The sequence below is a fragment of the Saimiri boliviensis genome, chromosome 7, assembly GCF_048565385.1.
Source record: "Saimiri boliviensis isolate mSaiBol1 chromosome 7, mSaiBol1.pri, whole genome shotgun sequence".
Taxonomy (NCBI): domain Eukaryota; kingdom Metazoa; phylum Chordata; class Mammalia; order Primates; family Cebidae; genus Saimiri; species Saimiri boliviensis.
The window spans coordinates 4,312,116-4,328,419 of record NC_133455.1 but is presented as its reverse complement, the minus strand read 5'-3'; the positions used below and the strand labels follow the sequence as shown (position 1 = coordinate 4,328,419).

Genomic DNA, 16,304 nt, shown 5'->3' with positions numbered 1-16,304 from the left:
AAGGGCTGCAAACTCAAATGCCTACCGGGGCTGGGCTGGTGTTATAAGCAAGCAGTGCAGGCTATGTGAAATCCATGTGGCGGCCTTGTCCAGTCGTGGGGTCTACGGTGAACTACAGGGAGGATGCTCAGAGCACAGAGACATGCCCATTGCCTGCTGCTCTGCCATCACTGCCACACACTTAGCAGCTGAAAACAGAGCTAGCGCACAGCGCGGTGGGTGGGCTCCGCTGGATTCATGCTCAGAGTATCCGAAGGCTGAAGTCACAGTGTGGGTTGCCTGGGTTCTTGCCAGCATGCTCTAAGAATGAATCCACTTCCAGAATCACCTGTGTTGGTGGAATCCAGATCTTTGCAGTGGTAGGGCTGAGGCTGCCAGGTCTTTGCTGGTGATTGGCCAGAATCCTCTCTTAGCCCCTCACGTCCACCTGCCTTCCATCCCACCCCCACCCTACCCTCATCGGCTGCAACAATCATGGAGTCCTTCTCCTGCTCCCCGTCTCTCCAGCTTCCCCTTCTGTCACGAGCTAGAGAAGTTGCTCTGCTTTTGAGGACTCGTGTGATTTCATTGGACTCACCCAGATAATCCAGGAAAATCACTCTATCAGCTGTCATGTACCAACATCACATAATCACGAGAACGATCACTCACCCTACACCCATGTTCTGGGAATTGGGGTAGAACATCTTTGGTGCCATCCTAGGAATTCTGCCTAATGAGGAGACAGCTGCTACCTGGTTTTGCCCCAGAGTGCCAACAGGAGGGACCTGGGGTGCATGTAGGTTCGCATCCAGCCCACAGGACCGGCTTCTTCAGTTCTTCTCTTTGAGAGCATATAGGGCGGGAAGTCAGCATGGTGCTTTCTGGTTTACAAAGAGCGGAGTGATACTCTCATGTTTGGGATTAAAAAGAGCTGAGGAACGTGGGCGAGAGAAAGCTGAAAGCATGAAGCTATTTGCTGAGAATGGATAATGAATTAGGGTGCGCGACTGGCATTGCAACCCCCCGGCATGGGGCACAGCCAGGTGACCCCATCTCATGCCCCCCATCTGTCTTCATCAGCTGACAGTAATTGGCGTCCCCTAGCACTGACTCAGGGGGATTTGTGGATGTAGTTCATCTGATTGGCAGACAGGGGTCCTGAAAGGACAGAGCTCTAAATCATTTCTGGGCATGTGTTACATTAAGTCATTCAGAATTTCTCATCTTTGGGGAAATGTGTTGCCTTCTCCTGATGAAACGCTGCATTCCAGCCTCTCCGTAATGAGCTAATGGAAGACGTTAGTCCCAATCATTCGGCAGGGCTGATGCAGATGGATCTTGGCAAGCCAAGGGTGTTCCGAGACCTTCGTTCTGATTGTCTGCCGTGCGGGGGGCTGGTTGTATGTTAACTTCTTTCTCCATCTAGTTTGTGAAGAAAAATTAATTCAAGATGAAACGTCAGCCACAATGAACTCGCAATGACTTAGGTCTTTTATCTCAGCCCTTAGAGTGTAGAAGGCTGGCACCTTGTTCGTGACATTTTCAACTTTGAAATACAAAATCTGAAAGATTTTCACACCTACCAATATGAGGGTAGTGGCTTGTATGTCCCCTGTGCCTTGTTTGCTCTAAAAAAAATAGGGACCAGGCACAGTGGCTCATGCCTGTAATCTTAGCACTTTGGGAGGCCAAGGCAGGTGGATCATCTGAAGTCAAGAGTTCGAGACCAGCCTGGCCAACATGGTAAAGCCCCATCTCTACTAAAAATACAAAAATTATCCGGGCATAGTGGCAGACACCTGTAATCCCAGCTACTTGGGAGGCTGAAGCAGGAGAATCACTTGAATCTGGGAGTGGAAGTTGCAGTGAGCCGAGATCATGCCGTTACACTCCAGCGTGGGCAGCAGAGTGAATGAAACTCAGTCTCAAAAAAAAAGAAAAAGAAAGAAAGAAAGAAAGAAAGAAAGAAAGAAAGAAAGAAAGAAAGAAAGAAAGAAAGAAAGAAAGAAAGAAAGATAGGAAAGTGAAAAACCACTTGGTCTTCGTGTGTGAGGTTGACGCATTAGGACGTGTTGGATTGTGTGGTTCGTCAGCTTATGTGGACAGAGGCGACAAAGCTGAGCACCAGCATCCTGGAGCTGCCTCTTCTGTCTTCGTTTTGGTCTGCTTGGAAGCGGAGCCTGAGACAAGGATTCAAGTTCAGGTAGTTTATTCAGGTGGTAAAGACGACACCAGCAGAGAAGCTGGGGCTGACGGAAGGAAGAAAAACGCGACCAGCAGAGTGTTACCAACTCAGCCACCGCCAAGGGGAGCCGGAGCGCCTGGCTGCTGGGTGACCGCACATCTGGAAAGGCCCAAAGAGTCACTGCACTCGAGGGGCAGGGACCTGGGATAAATACAACACCTCTGTCATCTCTCACCGAGGGCTGCCCATAGCGGTAGTAACTCCCTGGCATGTCTTGCACAACCACAGGGGTTCCACAAGGCAGAGAGTGACCTTGGGCAAAAGATAAGTTTTTTAAAAAGCACAGTTGATAATTGAAAGTTGGGCTAGCAGGAGCTGAGTGGGAAGCCCCCCAAAGAGAGCTCCACGCCCCCCCAAAATTTCCTACCCAGGCTCACCCCTCAGAGCCAGCTGCCATTGGCCAGGGCTTACCATAACAAGTGATACGACCCAGCTCAGCCCGCTTCACACACAGCAGAACGTATCAGTTCATGTCCAGGCATTTGGATCTTCAGCTACAGCTAGACGCAGATGCTCAAACGATGTCGTCGGAATTTTGTTTTAATCACAGGCCTTCTTCCTCAGTCCTGCGGGATGTCGAGTCATTGCTGTGAACACCGCTTGCCCCAGGCTACTCCACTGTTTCCTTCTGGCGTTCCTACCAAACAACCGTTGGATATTCTCTTTCTCGCTTTTTTCTGTTCTTTTCACCTGCCCTTCACAGTTTTATTTCTTCATATGCCCGTGGATCTATGTGGGGTGACGTGCGTGGCTTTGTCTCGCACCATAGTAACTCTCTCCTCAAACATGTCTCACCCGCTGTTCGAACCACCCATTGAGTCACTGACTTCAGGGACCATGCTTTTCATTTCTAGAAATTCTGCATGGCTATTTACACACCTTCCTTCTTGCTCGGTTTCCATTTGCTTTTGATTTTTTTTTTTCTTTTTTGAGACAGATTCTTGCTCTGTTTCCCAGGCTGGAGTACAGTGGTACAATCTTGGCTCACTGCAACCTCCACCTCCCGGGTTCAAGCAATTCTCCTGCCTCAGCCTCCCAAGTAGCTGAGATTACAGGTGGGCACCACCACGCCCAGCTAATTTTTGTATTTTTTGTAGAGTCGAGGTGTCCCCATGTTGGCCAGGCTGGTCTCAAACTCCTGACCACAGGTGATCCACCCACCTCAACCTCCCAAAGTGCTGGGATTATAGGCTTGAGCCACCATGCCTGGGCCCCATTCACTTTTATTGAGACAATTCCAACTCCTTGTAATGTCTCTTTAATGTTTTTAATTAAGTTTTTAATTTCCTTTTAATTTTATTTCATAGACTATTTTCGTTGATTTGTTTTATGTTACATTTTATTTCATAGAGTATTGTTTCTTGCTGGTTTGTTTTATGTTATAGCCTTTGGAATCTTCTATGATCTCCAAATCAGCCTGCTCGCCTTCCGGTGTAAATGTTTAAGGCATCCCCCTCATGGTGCAGCCTTCCCACACACAGGTTGTCACCTTTCTTTCTTTGTATCATGAATGCCTCTTGAACCCTGGTTGTTTGGCTTAGTTTTGTTCTGAAGGAGGTTGTATTTGCATTTGCACAGGTTCAACTTCAAGTGAGTTTCTTTTCTCCCAGTTCCCATACCACACAGTTATCACACCCAAGTGTGGGCTTTTGATGTTGAGTGCCGATATCTCCATCCAGGGCTCAGGGCACACACTAGCTTTGCTGCTATGTCTCGGGCTCAGCAGGTAGCATTTTCCCGTGCCCTGTCCATGGAGAGGGTGCCTGCTGCCTCCCTGGGCTGCAATGACAGTGTCTGGGATGGATGGGGACAAAGGTCCGGGAAGGCCACAGGTCAGACCTGGCTTGCTGTAAAAAGAAGGCAGAGAGGAAAGGAGGCAGCTAGATGACTTTCTCAGCAGAGGGTGAGTTGTCGTGGTCTTTGTGGGGCTGATAAGTGGGCTCTGGCAGTGGCTGTCCCAGGGGTCCCCAGCACAGTGGTCAAGAGCTCAGCTCTGAAGCCACATCTGTTCCAGCCCTGATCCTGCCTCTTCCTAACCACGTGACTGGACATAGTTCTTTTTTATTTTATTTTTTAACTTATTTTAAGTTCAGGGGTACATGTGCAGTTTTGTCACGTAGGCACACTTGTGTCTTGGGTGTTTGTTGTACAGATCATTTCATGACCCAGCTATTACGCCTAGTGTCCATTACTTATTTTCCTTGATCCTCTCCCCGCTTCCAGCCTCCACCCACCACCCTCCAATGTGTGCTGTTTCCTCGATCTGCCCACGTCTTCTCATCATTTAGCTCCCACTTATAAGTGAGAATGTGCAGTGTTTGGTTTTCTGTTTCTGTATCAGTTTGCTAAAAATAATGGCCTCCAGGACAGAATCTTGTTCTTTTTATGGCTGTGTAGTATTCCATCATACAAATGTACCACATTCTCTTGATCCAGTTTATCACTCATGGACTGGATAGTGTTTCCTAGGTGCATGGAGGAGGGTGAAATGTGCAATCCTAATCGCAAAATGGAGAGCCTGTACCTACTGGCACTGGCTGTGGCTCAGGTTGACTTTGTCCCTTTGCTATTGTGACTCCATGTCCTTGCTATTGTGAATAGTACTGCGATGAACGTATGTGTGCGTGTGAGCACATTTCTTAACCTCTCTTGGGGCAGGAAGCATAACACAACCTACTTCGTGAAAGAGGAGAAAATGCATTCTTTAAATAGCTACAAAATACCTGACCCATAACAAGTGCCCCGTGGATGAGGGCTGTCGTTTTTGTGATTAGGTTACACATTTCACCCTCCCCTATTCATCCAGGAAAAACTATTCCCTATCTATACCCAGGCTCTGTCCTAAGTGCTGAATGTTGGGGCCGCTACGAAGAGTCTCTGCCCTTAAGGAGTTCCCACTCTTGAAGGCAGAATAAAAATACCCGTAGCTAGCCCCCCATGCCCCAGCAGGCCCTGGTGTGTGATGCTCCCCTCCCTGTGTCCGTGTGTTCTCATTGCTCAGCTCCTACTTGTGAGTGAGAACATGCAGCGTTTGGTTTCTCTTCCTGTGTTTCTTTGCTGAGAATGATGGTTTCCAGCTTCAACCATGTCCCTGCAAAGAACCGTGAACTCATGCTTTTTATGGCCGCATAATATTCTGTGGTGTATATATGCTACATTGTCTTTATCCAGTCTATCATTGATGGGCATTTGGGTTGCTTCCAAATCTTTACTATTGTGAACAGTGCCACAATAGACGTACGTGTGCATGTGCCTTTATAGTAGAACCATTTATAATCCTTTGGGTGTTTTTCTAATGCTGTCCCTCCCCTACCATTTGACCCAGAAATGGGATTGCTGGGTCAAATGGTAGGGGAGGGACAGCATTAGAAAAACACCCAATGTAGATGATGGGGTGCAGCAAACAACCATGGCACGTGTATACCCACGTAACAAACCTGCACACTCTGCACATGGACCCCAGAATGTAAAGTATAATAATAATAAAAAGAAGTACCCACAGCTAAGTGAAAAACAAGGCCTTCCGTGGGATTATTTTTGCTCTAGGAGCACAAAGGGGCGAGGATGGTCATTGTCACCCTGGAAAGGAGGCGAGAGCAGGAAGCCTCGTGCGCCTGAGAATCTGTCAGTCACGTGGGCATGGCTGTGAGTGGCATTTTTAGGCCAGTAGCATTCAATTCTTTTGGAATACTATTCAGCCATAAAAAAGAATGAAATATTGTCATTTGCAGCAATGTGGATGGGCCCAAAGACATTATTTTGAGTAAAATAAGCCGGGCACGTAAAGTCTAATTTTTTTGACCTGTCTCCACAATGGGAAATAATTTTTACATAGCTGTTGGGTCACTGACAGACGTGTAGTGAGTCTGCAAAATAAACGTAGCCCCTTCACACCGGCCCTCAGCTTCCTCTTTCCCTCTGATGGGAATTTCCAGCTACCCACGCAGAACAAAGGCAGCGCCACTGAACGGGGCCACCAGCTAACGCCACGCGCCGTACCCACACCTCGCTGCCATCCAGCTGCAGCCAAGTAAAGCGTCTGCTTTGGCACAACAGGGTCAGCCTTAAAAGGCAAAACACTCTTGTTCTCCTGTCTCTCAGGTGAAGCTTAATTCACTGGGGCTGTGCAGGGAGAAGAGGGGAGCTTGCTTTCGAATGCCCTTGTCCCTGACAGTGTTTCCTGCCCATCAGCCTTTGCAGTCATGCTAGATACGGACAGCAGCTGCATCCGTGCATCATACTCAGGCCACTAATCACAGGGTGTGTGTCGAAATGACCAGGGCCTGCCCTGGAAGCCAGTCACTGTCTGTGAAGATGCACCGGCTAGCCGATTCAAGCGATCACTCTGTGGATAAAGCCACTGGAGCCTCATCTCTTTTAGGGGTTTTTGTTTTGCTGTTTGATCCTGGTAAGGATTATTCGAGAGCTGTTAGTCTCATTCCCATTTGTTCTCATTTAAATTAAGGTGATTTCTCTGCCCCTGTATGAGTTCTCCCCAGATGCCTCAGCTACTGGGTCTGGATTTGGGGTGCCACTCCCTGTTTCTTTGGGTGTCCTCCTAGGAGGGGGTTTCGAAGGGAAGAGGCATCCCCCTAGTGGTCTTCTAACTGCCTGTGTCCCTGCAGGAAGCTGTAGTCAGCACGTGGCTGCAGTTCAGCGATGGCTCAGTGACGCCCCTGGACATCTATGACACCAAGGACTTCTCCCTGGCAGCCACCTCCCAGGACGAGGCTGTCGTGTCGGTCCCCCAGGCCCGCTCTCCCAGGTGGCCCGTCGTGGTGGCCGAAGGGGAAGGCCAGGGCCCGCTGGTCCGCGTGGACATGACGATCGCCGAGGCCTGCCAGAAATCCAAACGCAAGAGCGTCCTGGCCGTGGGCATCGGCAACATCAGGGTCAAGTTCGGACAGAAGGACGCTGACTCCAGCCCCGGCAGGGAGTATGAGAAAGATGAGATGAAGAACCATGCCAGTGACCGCCGGCAGAAGGGTCAGCGCCACGAGCACACAGGCCAGGACGGGCACTTCTACAGCGGCTCTCCCGGGGAGCGCGAGGAAGGGGCTCTCCGGAGAACCACCACCACCGCCAGGTCCCTGCTGGACAACAAAGTGGTGAAGAACAGCCGGGCAGACGGGGGCAGGCTGGCAGGAGAGGGGCAGCTGCAGAACATCCCTATCGACTTCACCAACTTCCCGGCCCACGTGGACCTCCCCAAGGCCGGGAGTGGGCTGGAGGAGAATGACCTGGTGCAGACGCAGCGGGGCCTGAGTGACCTGGAGATCGGGATGTATGCCCTCCTGGGGGTGTTCTGCCTGGCCATCCTCGTCTTCCTCATCAACTGCGCCACCTTCGCCCTGAAGTACAGGCACAAGCAGGTGCCCCTGGAAGGCCAGGCCTCCATGACCCACTCTCATGACTGGGTGTGGCTCGGCAATGAGGCGGAGCTCCTGGAGAGTGTGGGGGACGCGCCGCCGCCCCAGGATGAGCACACCACCATCATAGACCGCGGACCGGGGGCCTGCGAGGAGAGCAACCACCTCCTGCTCAACGGCGGCTCCCACAAGCAGGTGCAGGGCCAAATCCACAGGTCGGCCGACTCCGGGGGGCGGCAGGGCAGAGACCAGAAGCCGGACCCCCTGCACTCGCCCACCTCCAAGAGGAAGAAGGTAAAATTCACCACCTTTACCACTATCCCCCCGGACGACAGCTGCCCCACGGTGAACTCCATCGTCAGCGCCAATGAGGAGGACATCAAATGGGTGTGCCAAGACATGGCTGTGGGTGCCCCCAAGGAACTTAGAAACTATCTGGAGAAACTCAAAGATAAGGCTTAGGCCCGTCTAGCCAAAGGGCCCTGCCCAGATGCCTTCCTTATACTGGAAACTGGTCCAAGTGGGGCAGAAGGAGTTGTCAGCCAGGTTAAGAAGGGAAAGTCCGGGCACCATGCTAGACCAGCTGGAAAGTTTTGAAGTCAGGAAATGACATTTTTGTATCAAGGGATTTTCAGCAGTCGATGAAGGTGGATGTTCAAAAGTCAAGAGAATAAAGTCTGGGCCGTGGGGAGTGCAGACCAAGCTATTGAACTGCATAGGCAAAATTAGGAAGGTTATTTTATGAGTCGAAACATGCTAAAGACAAGCTACCAAAAATTATTTGTTAAAAAAATGCAAAAAGACAAATAAAAAAGAGATAGAAATAATCATCTGTTTATATTTCTACTAAAGGAGCAAAATATAAAAGTAGGGCCTGCTAAGAGACCCTTTTTCACCTTTTCGAGGACAGCCTTCAACTGTCACACAGGTTTGGGGAGGGGACGTCTCTTAACAGTGATGCCTCCTGGGATAGAACCAAGAAGTTTTACATCTTTCCTTGATCATCTTTTCTGTTCCATTTTTCCCTATTTTTTTCTTTCTGTGTCTCAGACTTCCACTGCATTCATATTTAATGTTTATTTCTGAGAATCAAGCAGTATATTTTTCCTGAATGAAACATAAATTATATTCCTATTCATTAGATGGGTTCCTGGAAACAAGGTCAATTAATCCGTTGTTTAAGTAGTAACTTGAATGTTTTTTTAAATCCCTCCAGCTTTGTTGATAGTAGCTGGTTTTGTACAATTGGAGGGAGCTCCCAGAGCCTTCTGCAGGAAGAGAGGTACTGTCCTTAATCCGTCACCACTACCACAGGGCAAAGCCAGCAGGTGTGGCCTTGTGAGTGGCTGTACAGACCGGCTGTAGCCAAGAGAATGGAGCCTCGCCTGGACCACCTGACCCCTTGGGAATCTACTCCTGTCATCGTGGAGATGTTCCCGCAGAGGAGAAAGTTGGGTTAAATCAAAAAAGAGGGCTGGGCGCAGTGGTTCACGCCTGTAATCCCAGCACTTTGGGAGGCCGAGGCAGGTGGATCACGAGGTCAGGAGTTCAAGACCAGACTGGCCAACATGGTGAAACTCTGTCTCTGCTAAAAATACAAAATTAGCTGGGCGTGGTGGTGGGCACTCGGGAGGCTAAGGTAGAGAATCGCTTGAACCCAGGAGTCAGAGGTTACAGTGAGCCGAGATCATGCCACTTCACTCCCGCTTGGGTGACAGAGCAGACTCTGTCTCAAAAAATAAAAAATAAAAAATAAAAAAAGAGGCCCCACTCAGGCACCATCAGAGCCAACCTGGTGGGCTGGATCTATCACAAGACATAACAAATGATACATAAATGCTCATAACGTGAAAAAAGATACAAACTGTGGGGGGGGGGTTTAAGTTGTTTTTCTTACTTTGTTGGGTGGGGTATACCAGCATAAACTCGAAAGATAAAATCTATGTTAGATTGTCAATCAACTGTGTTTTTGAACAACATAATTGTGTAGCAGCACATTGCAAAAGCGCGTTCATCCAAAGCAACACACATGTGGCACTGAGGACCACACCAGTGAAACAAGCCCCTTGGTGATCACCTGACTCCAGTTCTCCATGTGACCATTAACTGCGGCAGCAGGAGGAAGATATCTGCCAGCCTTTCATGCTCTCCGCAGGAGGATGCTCACAAAGATGCCAGGGGGGTTATTGTGTTTATTTTTTTAATTACTAAAATCGGTAGCTAAGAAAGGGTCCCTGAAGCCTCCTAACCTGGGTTGGACCTTTTAAAAATATATTTGTAGCACATATCATAGATGGAAAGAAGATATTTATTTATACCTGTGATGCCAATTGTCATTAAAAGGCTTTTCATGGCTTAAAACTCAGTGTCTTGTGGGGTGTGTTTTGTTTCACCAGTGCTCAAAGTCAATGAGCAGGAAGGTGTTCATTCATAGATCAACCACCATCCACACCAGCGTTCAGAGTCAGTGAGCAGGAGGGCATTCATTCATAGATCCACCATCCACACCAGCGTTCAGAGTCAGTGAGCAGGAGGGCATTCATTCATAGATCAACCACCATCCACACCAGCGTTCAGAGTCAGTGAGCAGGAGGGCATTCATTCATAGATCCACCATCCACACCAGTGTTCAGAGTCAGTGAGCAGGAGGGCATTCATTCATAGATCCACCATCCACACCAGCGTTCAGAGTCAGTGAGCAGGAGGGCATTCATTCATAGATCAACCACCATCCACACCAGCGTTCAGAGTCAGTGAGCAGGAGGGCATTCATTCATAGATCCACCGTCACCCACACCAGTGTTCAGAGTCAGTGAGCAGGAGGGCATTCATTCATAGATCCACTGTCACCCACACCAGTGTTCAGAGTCAGTGAGCAGGAGGGCATTCATTCATAGATCCACTGTCACCCACACCAGTGTTCAGAGTCAGTGAGCAGGAGGGCATTCATTCATAGATCCACCGTCACCCACACCAGTGCTCAAAATCAATGAGCAGGAGGGCTTTCATTCATAGACACACGGCCTCCATTCACACCAGCATTCAGAGTCACTGAGCGGGAGGGCGTTCATTCACAGATCCGCCATCATCCACGCCTGTACCCAAAGTCAGCGAGCAGGAGGACTTGATGACATGCAGATGGCTGGGCCCTGTCGCCAAAGGTTCTGATTTAATAGGACTAAGGCAGGGCTCCTGAATTTGCCTTTTTTCCGACTTGACTTCCAGGGTTATGCCAGACACCAGCATTGCCAGACTGAGGCCCAGCTTTGCAAACTACCAATGTCCTTCACAGAAGAAGGCCAACCCATGTACCAGGTGGAAAACAGTGTCAAACCTCTCCTCTGGGGAAGAGTTGTACTTTTGCCTTGACAGTTTTGCATTTGTTGTTTGTTTGAGGTTCAGGTGAGGTTTTTATTATTGATTGGTTGGGGAAAGAAAGTTTTTTGGTAGAAGCCAAGCTGTTCTTTTTTAAATAACTTTATTGAGATACTATTCCCATGCCATAAAATTGATCTATTTAAAGTGTACAACTTAGTGTGTTTTAGTACATTCACCAGGTTGTGCATCCCACCATCGCATGAGTCTTAGGACATTTTTAGCATCCCCAAAAAGAAAACCCATGCACTTTAGCTGTCACCTCCCTACTTCCCATTCTCCCCAGCCCTAAGTCACAACCACCCTACTTTCTGTCTGCATGGATTTGCCTCGAGGGGCTGGCATTTATCTCGTTATGGGAAACCATCCTAAAAATTCTCCACGTGGGATTAGAATTCCCATGACATCATCAAGTAACAATTTTTCTCCTTGTGAGAAGCAGATGAGAGGAACATGTTGTGACTTTTCCTAATCAGACCTGCAGGAGACCTCAGCCTCCTTACCACACAGCTGCAGGTTCAGTGAGAGAGGACAGAGGCTTCAAGACCTTTCCTTTAGATACCACGTCTGCTCCTGTGTCTGAGTACCTGCCTAGCTAGCTCTGTCATTCTTATAAAGACCTGTGCTCCAAACCAGGGACCGGACGATTGTGGTTGGAGGTGATGCTGGATGCTGAGTTTCTGCCCTGAGTTAAACTATAAGATGGTCACAATCTGCTGGGTGTGGTGCTTCCTACCTGTAGTCCCAGCACTTTGGGAGGCTGAGGTGGGACGCCTACTTCCCCTCGGCGTGTAAACATGGGATCCCCTGGATGCGTCTGTGGGCGTGCAACCTCTAATTCAACCCATTGTGCAAATAAGGTAAAATGTTAAACAGGTGTGCACCACATCACAACAGCCACTGCCTTTTCACAGAAGTATGAGACTGCGAGCCTGGAATTCTTTCTTAATGTTCACAGGATGAAATAGAAGCCTACGTTGTCTCTCAGTTGCTGGGGCAGTTATTTACTCAGCACACACTCAGGGAACACCTGCTCTGTGCCTGGCCCAGTGCAACGTGCAAAAGGTGGAATAATGGCCAAGACCTTAAGGTGCTCACAGTCAGAGGGCAGAGGCAGAGAAGGTGGGGGCAGCTATGGCACAGAACGACTGGACACTGTGATGAGCAGGAGCTCCACCCTGCTACTCCTCTGCCCCCACCCTGTTGTTGACAGAAGTTGACTGTCTTCTCGTGGTCTTTCAGAAGCCCTAAGGTCTGGTGACAGAAACTCTTCTCTCTCAGTGTGAATGGAGGCCTGCCCTTCTCTATGAATATGAAAAGCCACAGCAGCAAAAATGAGAGACTCCATTGAATGAGCACTTACTCCATACCAGGACCGATGTTAAACATCTTTCAGTTATTAACTTACAACACCTTCTGAGGTAGGCGCTTTGCCCACCTATTATAGCTGAGGAAACAGGGTCAGAGCCCCCTTCCCAGGGCCACAGCTAGCAGGGTTGAAAGTAAAAGAATGATGGTCAAAGGCACGATGTTAACACTAATAAAAGACCAATGTAGCTGGAGTAATGTCAGAAAAAGAACACCTTACAGCAGGAAGCATTACTAGGGATGAAGAGACACGTCACAGTCATAAAAGTTATTTAAAAGGAAGCTAGAACAACCTGAATTATGTATGAACATTATAACATAGTTGCAAACTGTATACACAGAAGACTGAAAACTATAAAACACTGTTGAAAGAAACTGAAGGAGACCTAAACAAGAGGGGAAATATCCATGCCCATCTAGAACCATGAGATAATAAATCTGTGTTGTCTGGAGCCACTCAGTCGGTCACTTGTTCCAGCAGCGACGGGAATCTAACACGGTACCTTTAAGCCATCTGGGGGCCCAGGACGAGTCTCTCCAGAGAACAGCTCAGGCACGCGGTAGTGGCAATAGCAAAAGCCTCCTTGACAAGAGGCAAACTGTCCTGCTAGGCCCCGGGACGGCCCCTGTTTCTGCCTCTTGGTTCCCTCTGTTACTGAGCATACCGGCGCAGCTAAGGACGAGGACTGGCTGGCTTCTACTGCATGGGTCATCCTATCCATTTGTTGAGTATTTCTTCTGCAGTCGGGCATCAACGTGCCACAGGTGAACCGCATGCTCTGGGCCTGCTCCCACAGGTTCAGCCATATGCCCCCTGCACAGACTTTCCTATCCCCAGATAAGAAGGGATGCACTATTGAACCCAATCTAGATGCTCACTCTCACCGTTGCTCGCAGCTACCATTTGAATCATGCTGTCTATTCTCTGTTAGAGACAGGTGGCCGCACTCCAGACCCCTGGGCTCCCCACTGGGCTTCTTTTTCGGAGCTTTCCAGAAACCACACAGGGCACCTCGTCTAGCAGCAGTACTTCTATGACCTTGGGCTCTGACAGTTCAGACGCCCCAAGTGTCAAGGCCATTGACCTGCAGCCTGGACTTGATGGAGACTTTTTTTTTGCTCTGAGCCCCACTAAAAGCTGGCAGCCTGATGAGTCTCTCAACATATGGCCAAGAAAGATAGGCTGCCTCTGAAACCAGAGGAGACACGCCAAGCCCTGTTCCTCTTCCTTAGTGCTGGGAGGTACAAGGAGCAACGTGTACTGTCTCCGACAGGGAAAGTTTCAACAGCGTAGGCATGCCCTCGTCCGCTCAGCATTTTGCCAAAGTGGTAGGCCTCAAACTTTGCAGAGTTTCTCTCTCACCCTCTGGAGCAGGTGTTCCAGATCATCCAAAGCCCTTGCCATTCTTGCTCATCAGACCCAATTAACGGTCCATGAACGCGCTCGGCCAGCGTGGTGCTCTGCAGAATGTCCTAACCACCCAGCTTTCCCTGGATTATTCTGTAACAGAGAGAAAAGAATTGAGACAGTCATTCCTGTCCATCCCTTGGGGCTGGAAAAGAACCCTGTGATGCTCCAGACACCACTCAAAACTTGCAACCTTCAAAAAATCACCCAGCTGATGATGAAAACAGCATTGCCAAGGGTGGGATGTGCTGCCTTCGCCTACCTGGTCTTGCCCAGAGCCACATGCATCCTCTTGGGACGATATGAGTTCCCAGGCTCTTCTTGGCCTCTGCAGAAATAGGCAAAGTGGAATTCCAGTGCCCAAGAACGGTCCTCTAAGGCAGGTGCCAGCTAGTGGGAAGGAAAGCCGGCAGAAGGCAGGCAGACAGGGGGAAGGAATTCACAACAGGCATGGAGTGGAGAGATCTGGATGTAGGCAGAACATAAACTTTATTCATGACAAATACACACCAAATCTTTACACTGGCCACGATAATGGTTTTAGCTGTGGCCTGGTGTGGTGGCTCACGCCTATAATCCCAGCATTCCGGGAGGCCGAGGCAGGCGGATCACCTGAGGTCAGGAGTTTGAGACCAGTTGGGCCAACACGGTAAAACTCCATCTCTACTAAAAGTACAAAAATTAGCCAGGTGTGGTGGTGCATACCTGTCATCCCAGCTACTCAGGAGGCTAAGGCAGGAGAATCACTTGAACCCAGGAGGTGGAGGTTGCAGTGAGCCAAGATTGCAGCACTGCACTCCAGCCTGGGCAGCAGAGCAAGACTCTGTCTCAAAAAAAAAAAAAAAAAAAAAAATTAGCTACAGAAAATGTTCAGGAGAGGTAGACAGTGCTAGAAGTTCTAAGGAAGGCACCTGAGGTGGTCAGGGAGGTCAGCAAAGGCCACACAGAGGAAATGCGGCTTGATCGGAGGCTTAGGATGCATCAGAAATGCTCGGAATCTAGATGAAATGCCCGGCAGAGAAAAGCGCAGGTGCCGAGACCCGGGACAGAAAGGTGGGAGCTTGCCAAGAACCAGGCATTGAAAAACCAAAGCGAAAACACAACATTGCTAGAGAGAGCGTTTCCCAGGGGCAGTGAAAACCACTGTTTCCCCCCTTCACAGCTGGGGAGGTCGCAGCTCTATTGGGAACAGGGGCCAAAGGCCCATGGAATACGTTGGCTTTTTAAATGGGTGTTTGTTCTCAGTTCTTTACTCAGCTTCAGAGCATTCAAAGATTTGACTATCACACTAGGGTGTTGGTCTCTGTGTCTAATAATTTGTATATGAAGAGCTAAATGGGGTGGGGTTTCCTGAGTGTTTGCCTTCTCAAAAAGGTTTGTTAACTGCTTCTAAACAATAAACAAACAAAACCAAAAACCCATGGGCTCTGACGGTTGAGTCCTGTTTCAGGAGTTCTTTGAGGTGCAGGTGCTCATTTGAAAATTTAGATCAAGGAAGCTGATAAAGTAGAATTAAGAAGAAGAGGAAAATCGGGTAATTCTGTTACCATTTTTCTTTTAGATTATGAGATTGTTTCAAAAAATGAGGCAACTTACAGCATTTTTTTCCATTTATCTTCTACTAACTAAAATGTTCTGTCCAAAAAGCCTTTTCCTTTCTGTCAAACAGGGCACTTGGGTGGAAAGAAATTACCAGACTGTGAAATTTTATTGATTAAAAAAAATTCAGAGGCCAGGCGCGGTGGCTCACGCCTGTAATCCCAGCACTTTGGGAGGCCGAGGCGGGTGGGTCACGAGGTCAAGAGATCGAGACCATCCTGGTCCACATGGTGAAACCCCGTCTCTACTAAAAATACAAAAAATCAGCTGGGCATGGTGGCACATGCCTGTAATCCTAGGTACTCAGGAGGCTGAGGAAGGAGAATTGCCTGAACCCAGGAGGCAGATGTTGCGGTGAGCCGAGATCGCGCCATTGCACTCCAGCCTGGGTAACAAGGGCGAAACTCCGTCTCAAAAAAAAAAAAAAAAAAAAAAATTCAGGTTAAGTTAGAGGTCAAGATTTACATTTTCTGTGATTTGCACTGTCCTCTGAATGAGGCGTATGATTGGAAGACTCAGGCCATTTTGGATTGTGAGGACACACTCTTGAGACAGCTGCTGTTTTCACAGTATTTCTGTAGCCATGGAAAGAGAAATCAATTCCATTAAAGGTGGCAACGTAGACTCAGACTGGATACGATGATACAAACTGGAATGAAGACGCAGCAGATCCAATTCATTCATCCATTCACTCAACAAATACTCACAGAGCATGGGTTATGAATGAGACACTGGTCTAAGTGGTCAGAATACGGCAGTTAAAGAGAGAGTTGGAGTCTCTATCCATATGGAACGTTTAATTGATTTTCTAAAGGGGAAAATCAATTAAAAGCAAACATTAAATAAATCAACGATGACATAGGACAGTGAAAAACAGCACTATAAAGGATATAAACAGAGTGGTATGGTCAGCAATAACCAGGCACCATGCATGGAAAAGGTGTTACTTAAGTGGGGT

General features: G+C 48.6%; 1 protein-coding gene across 1 annotated transcript in view; it reads left to right on the top strand.

The window, feature by feature from the left end:
• The window catches only part of TMEM132C (transmembrane protein 132C), a 429,688-nt gene extending 418,874 nt beyond the window's left edge, over positions 1-10,814 (top strand). Inside the window, exon 9 of the mRNA XM_039472099.2 lies at positions 6,853-10,814. Within this exon, the coding sequence (XP_039328033.1) occupies positions 6,853-8,058 (1,206 nt within the window). The 3' untranslated portion in view covers positions 8,059-10,814. The remainder of the gene's footprint in view (positions 1-6,852) is intronic.
• Positions 10,815-16,304: the final 5,490 nt, after the last annotated feature.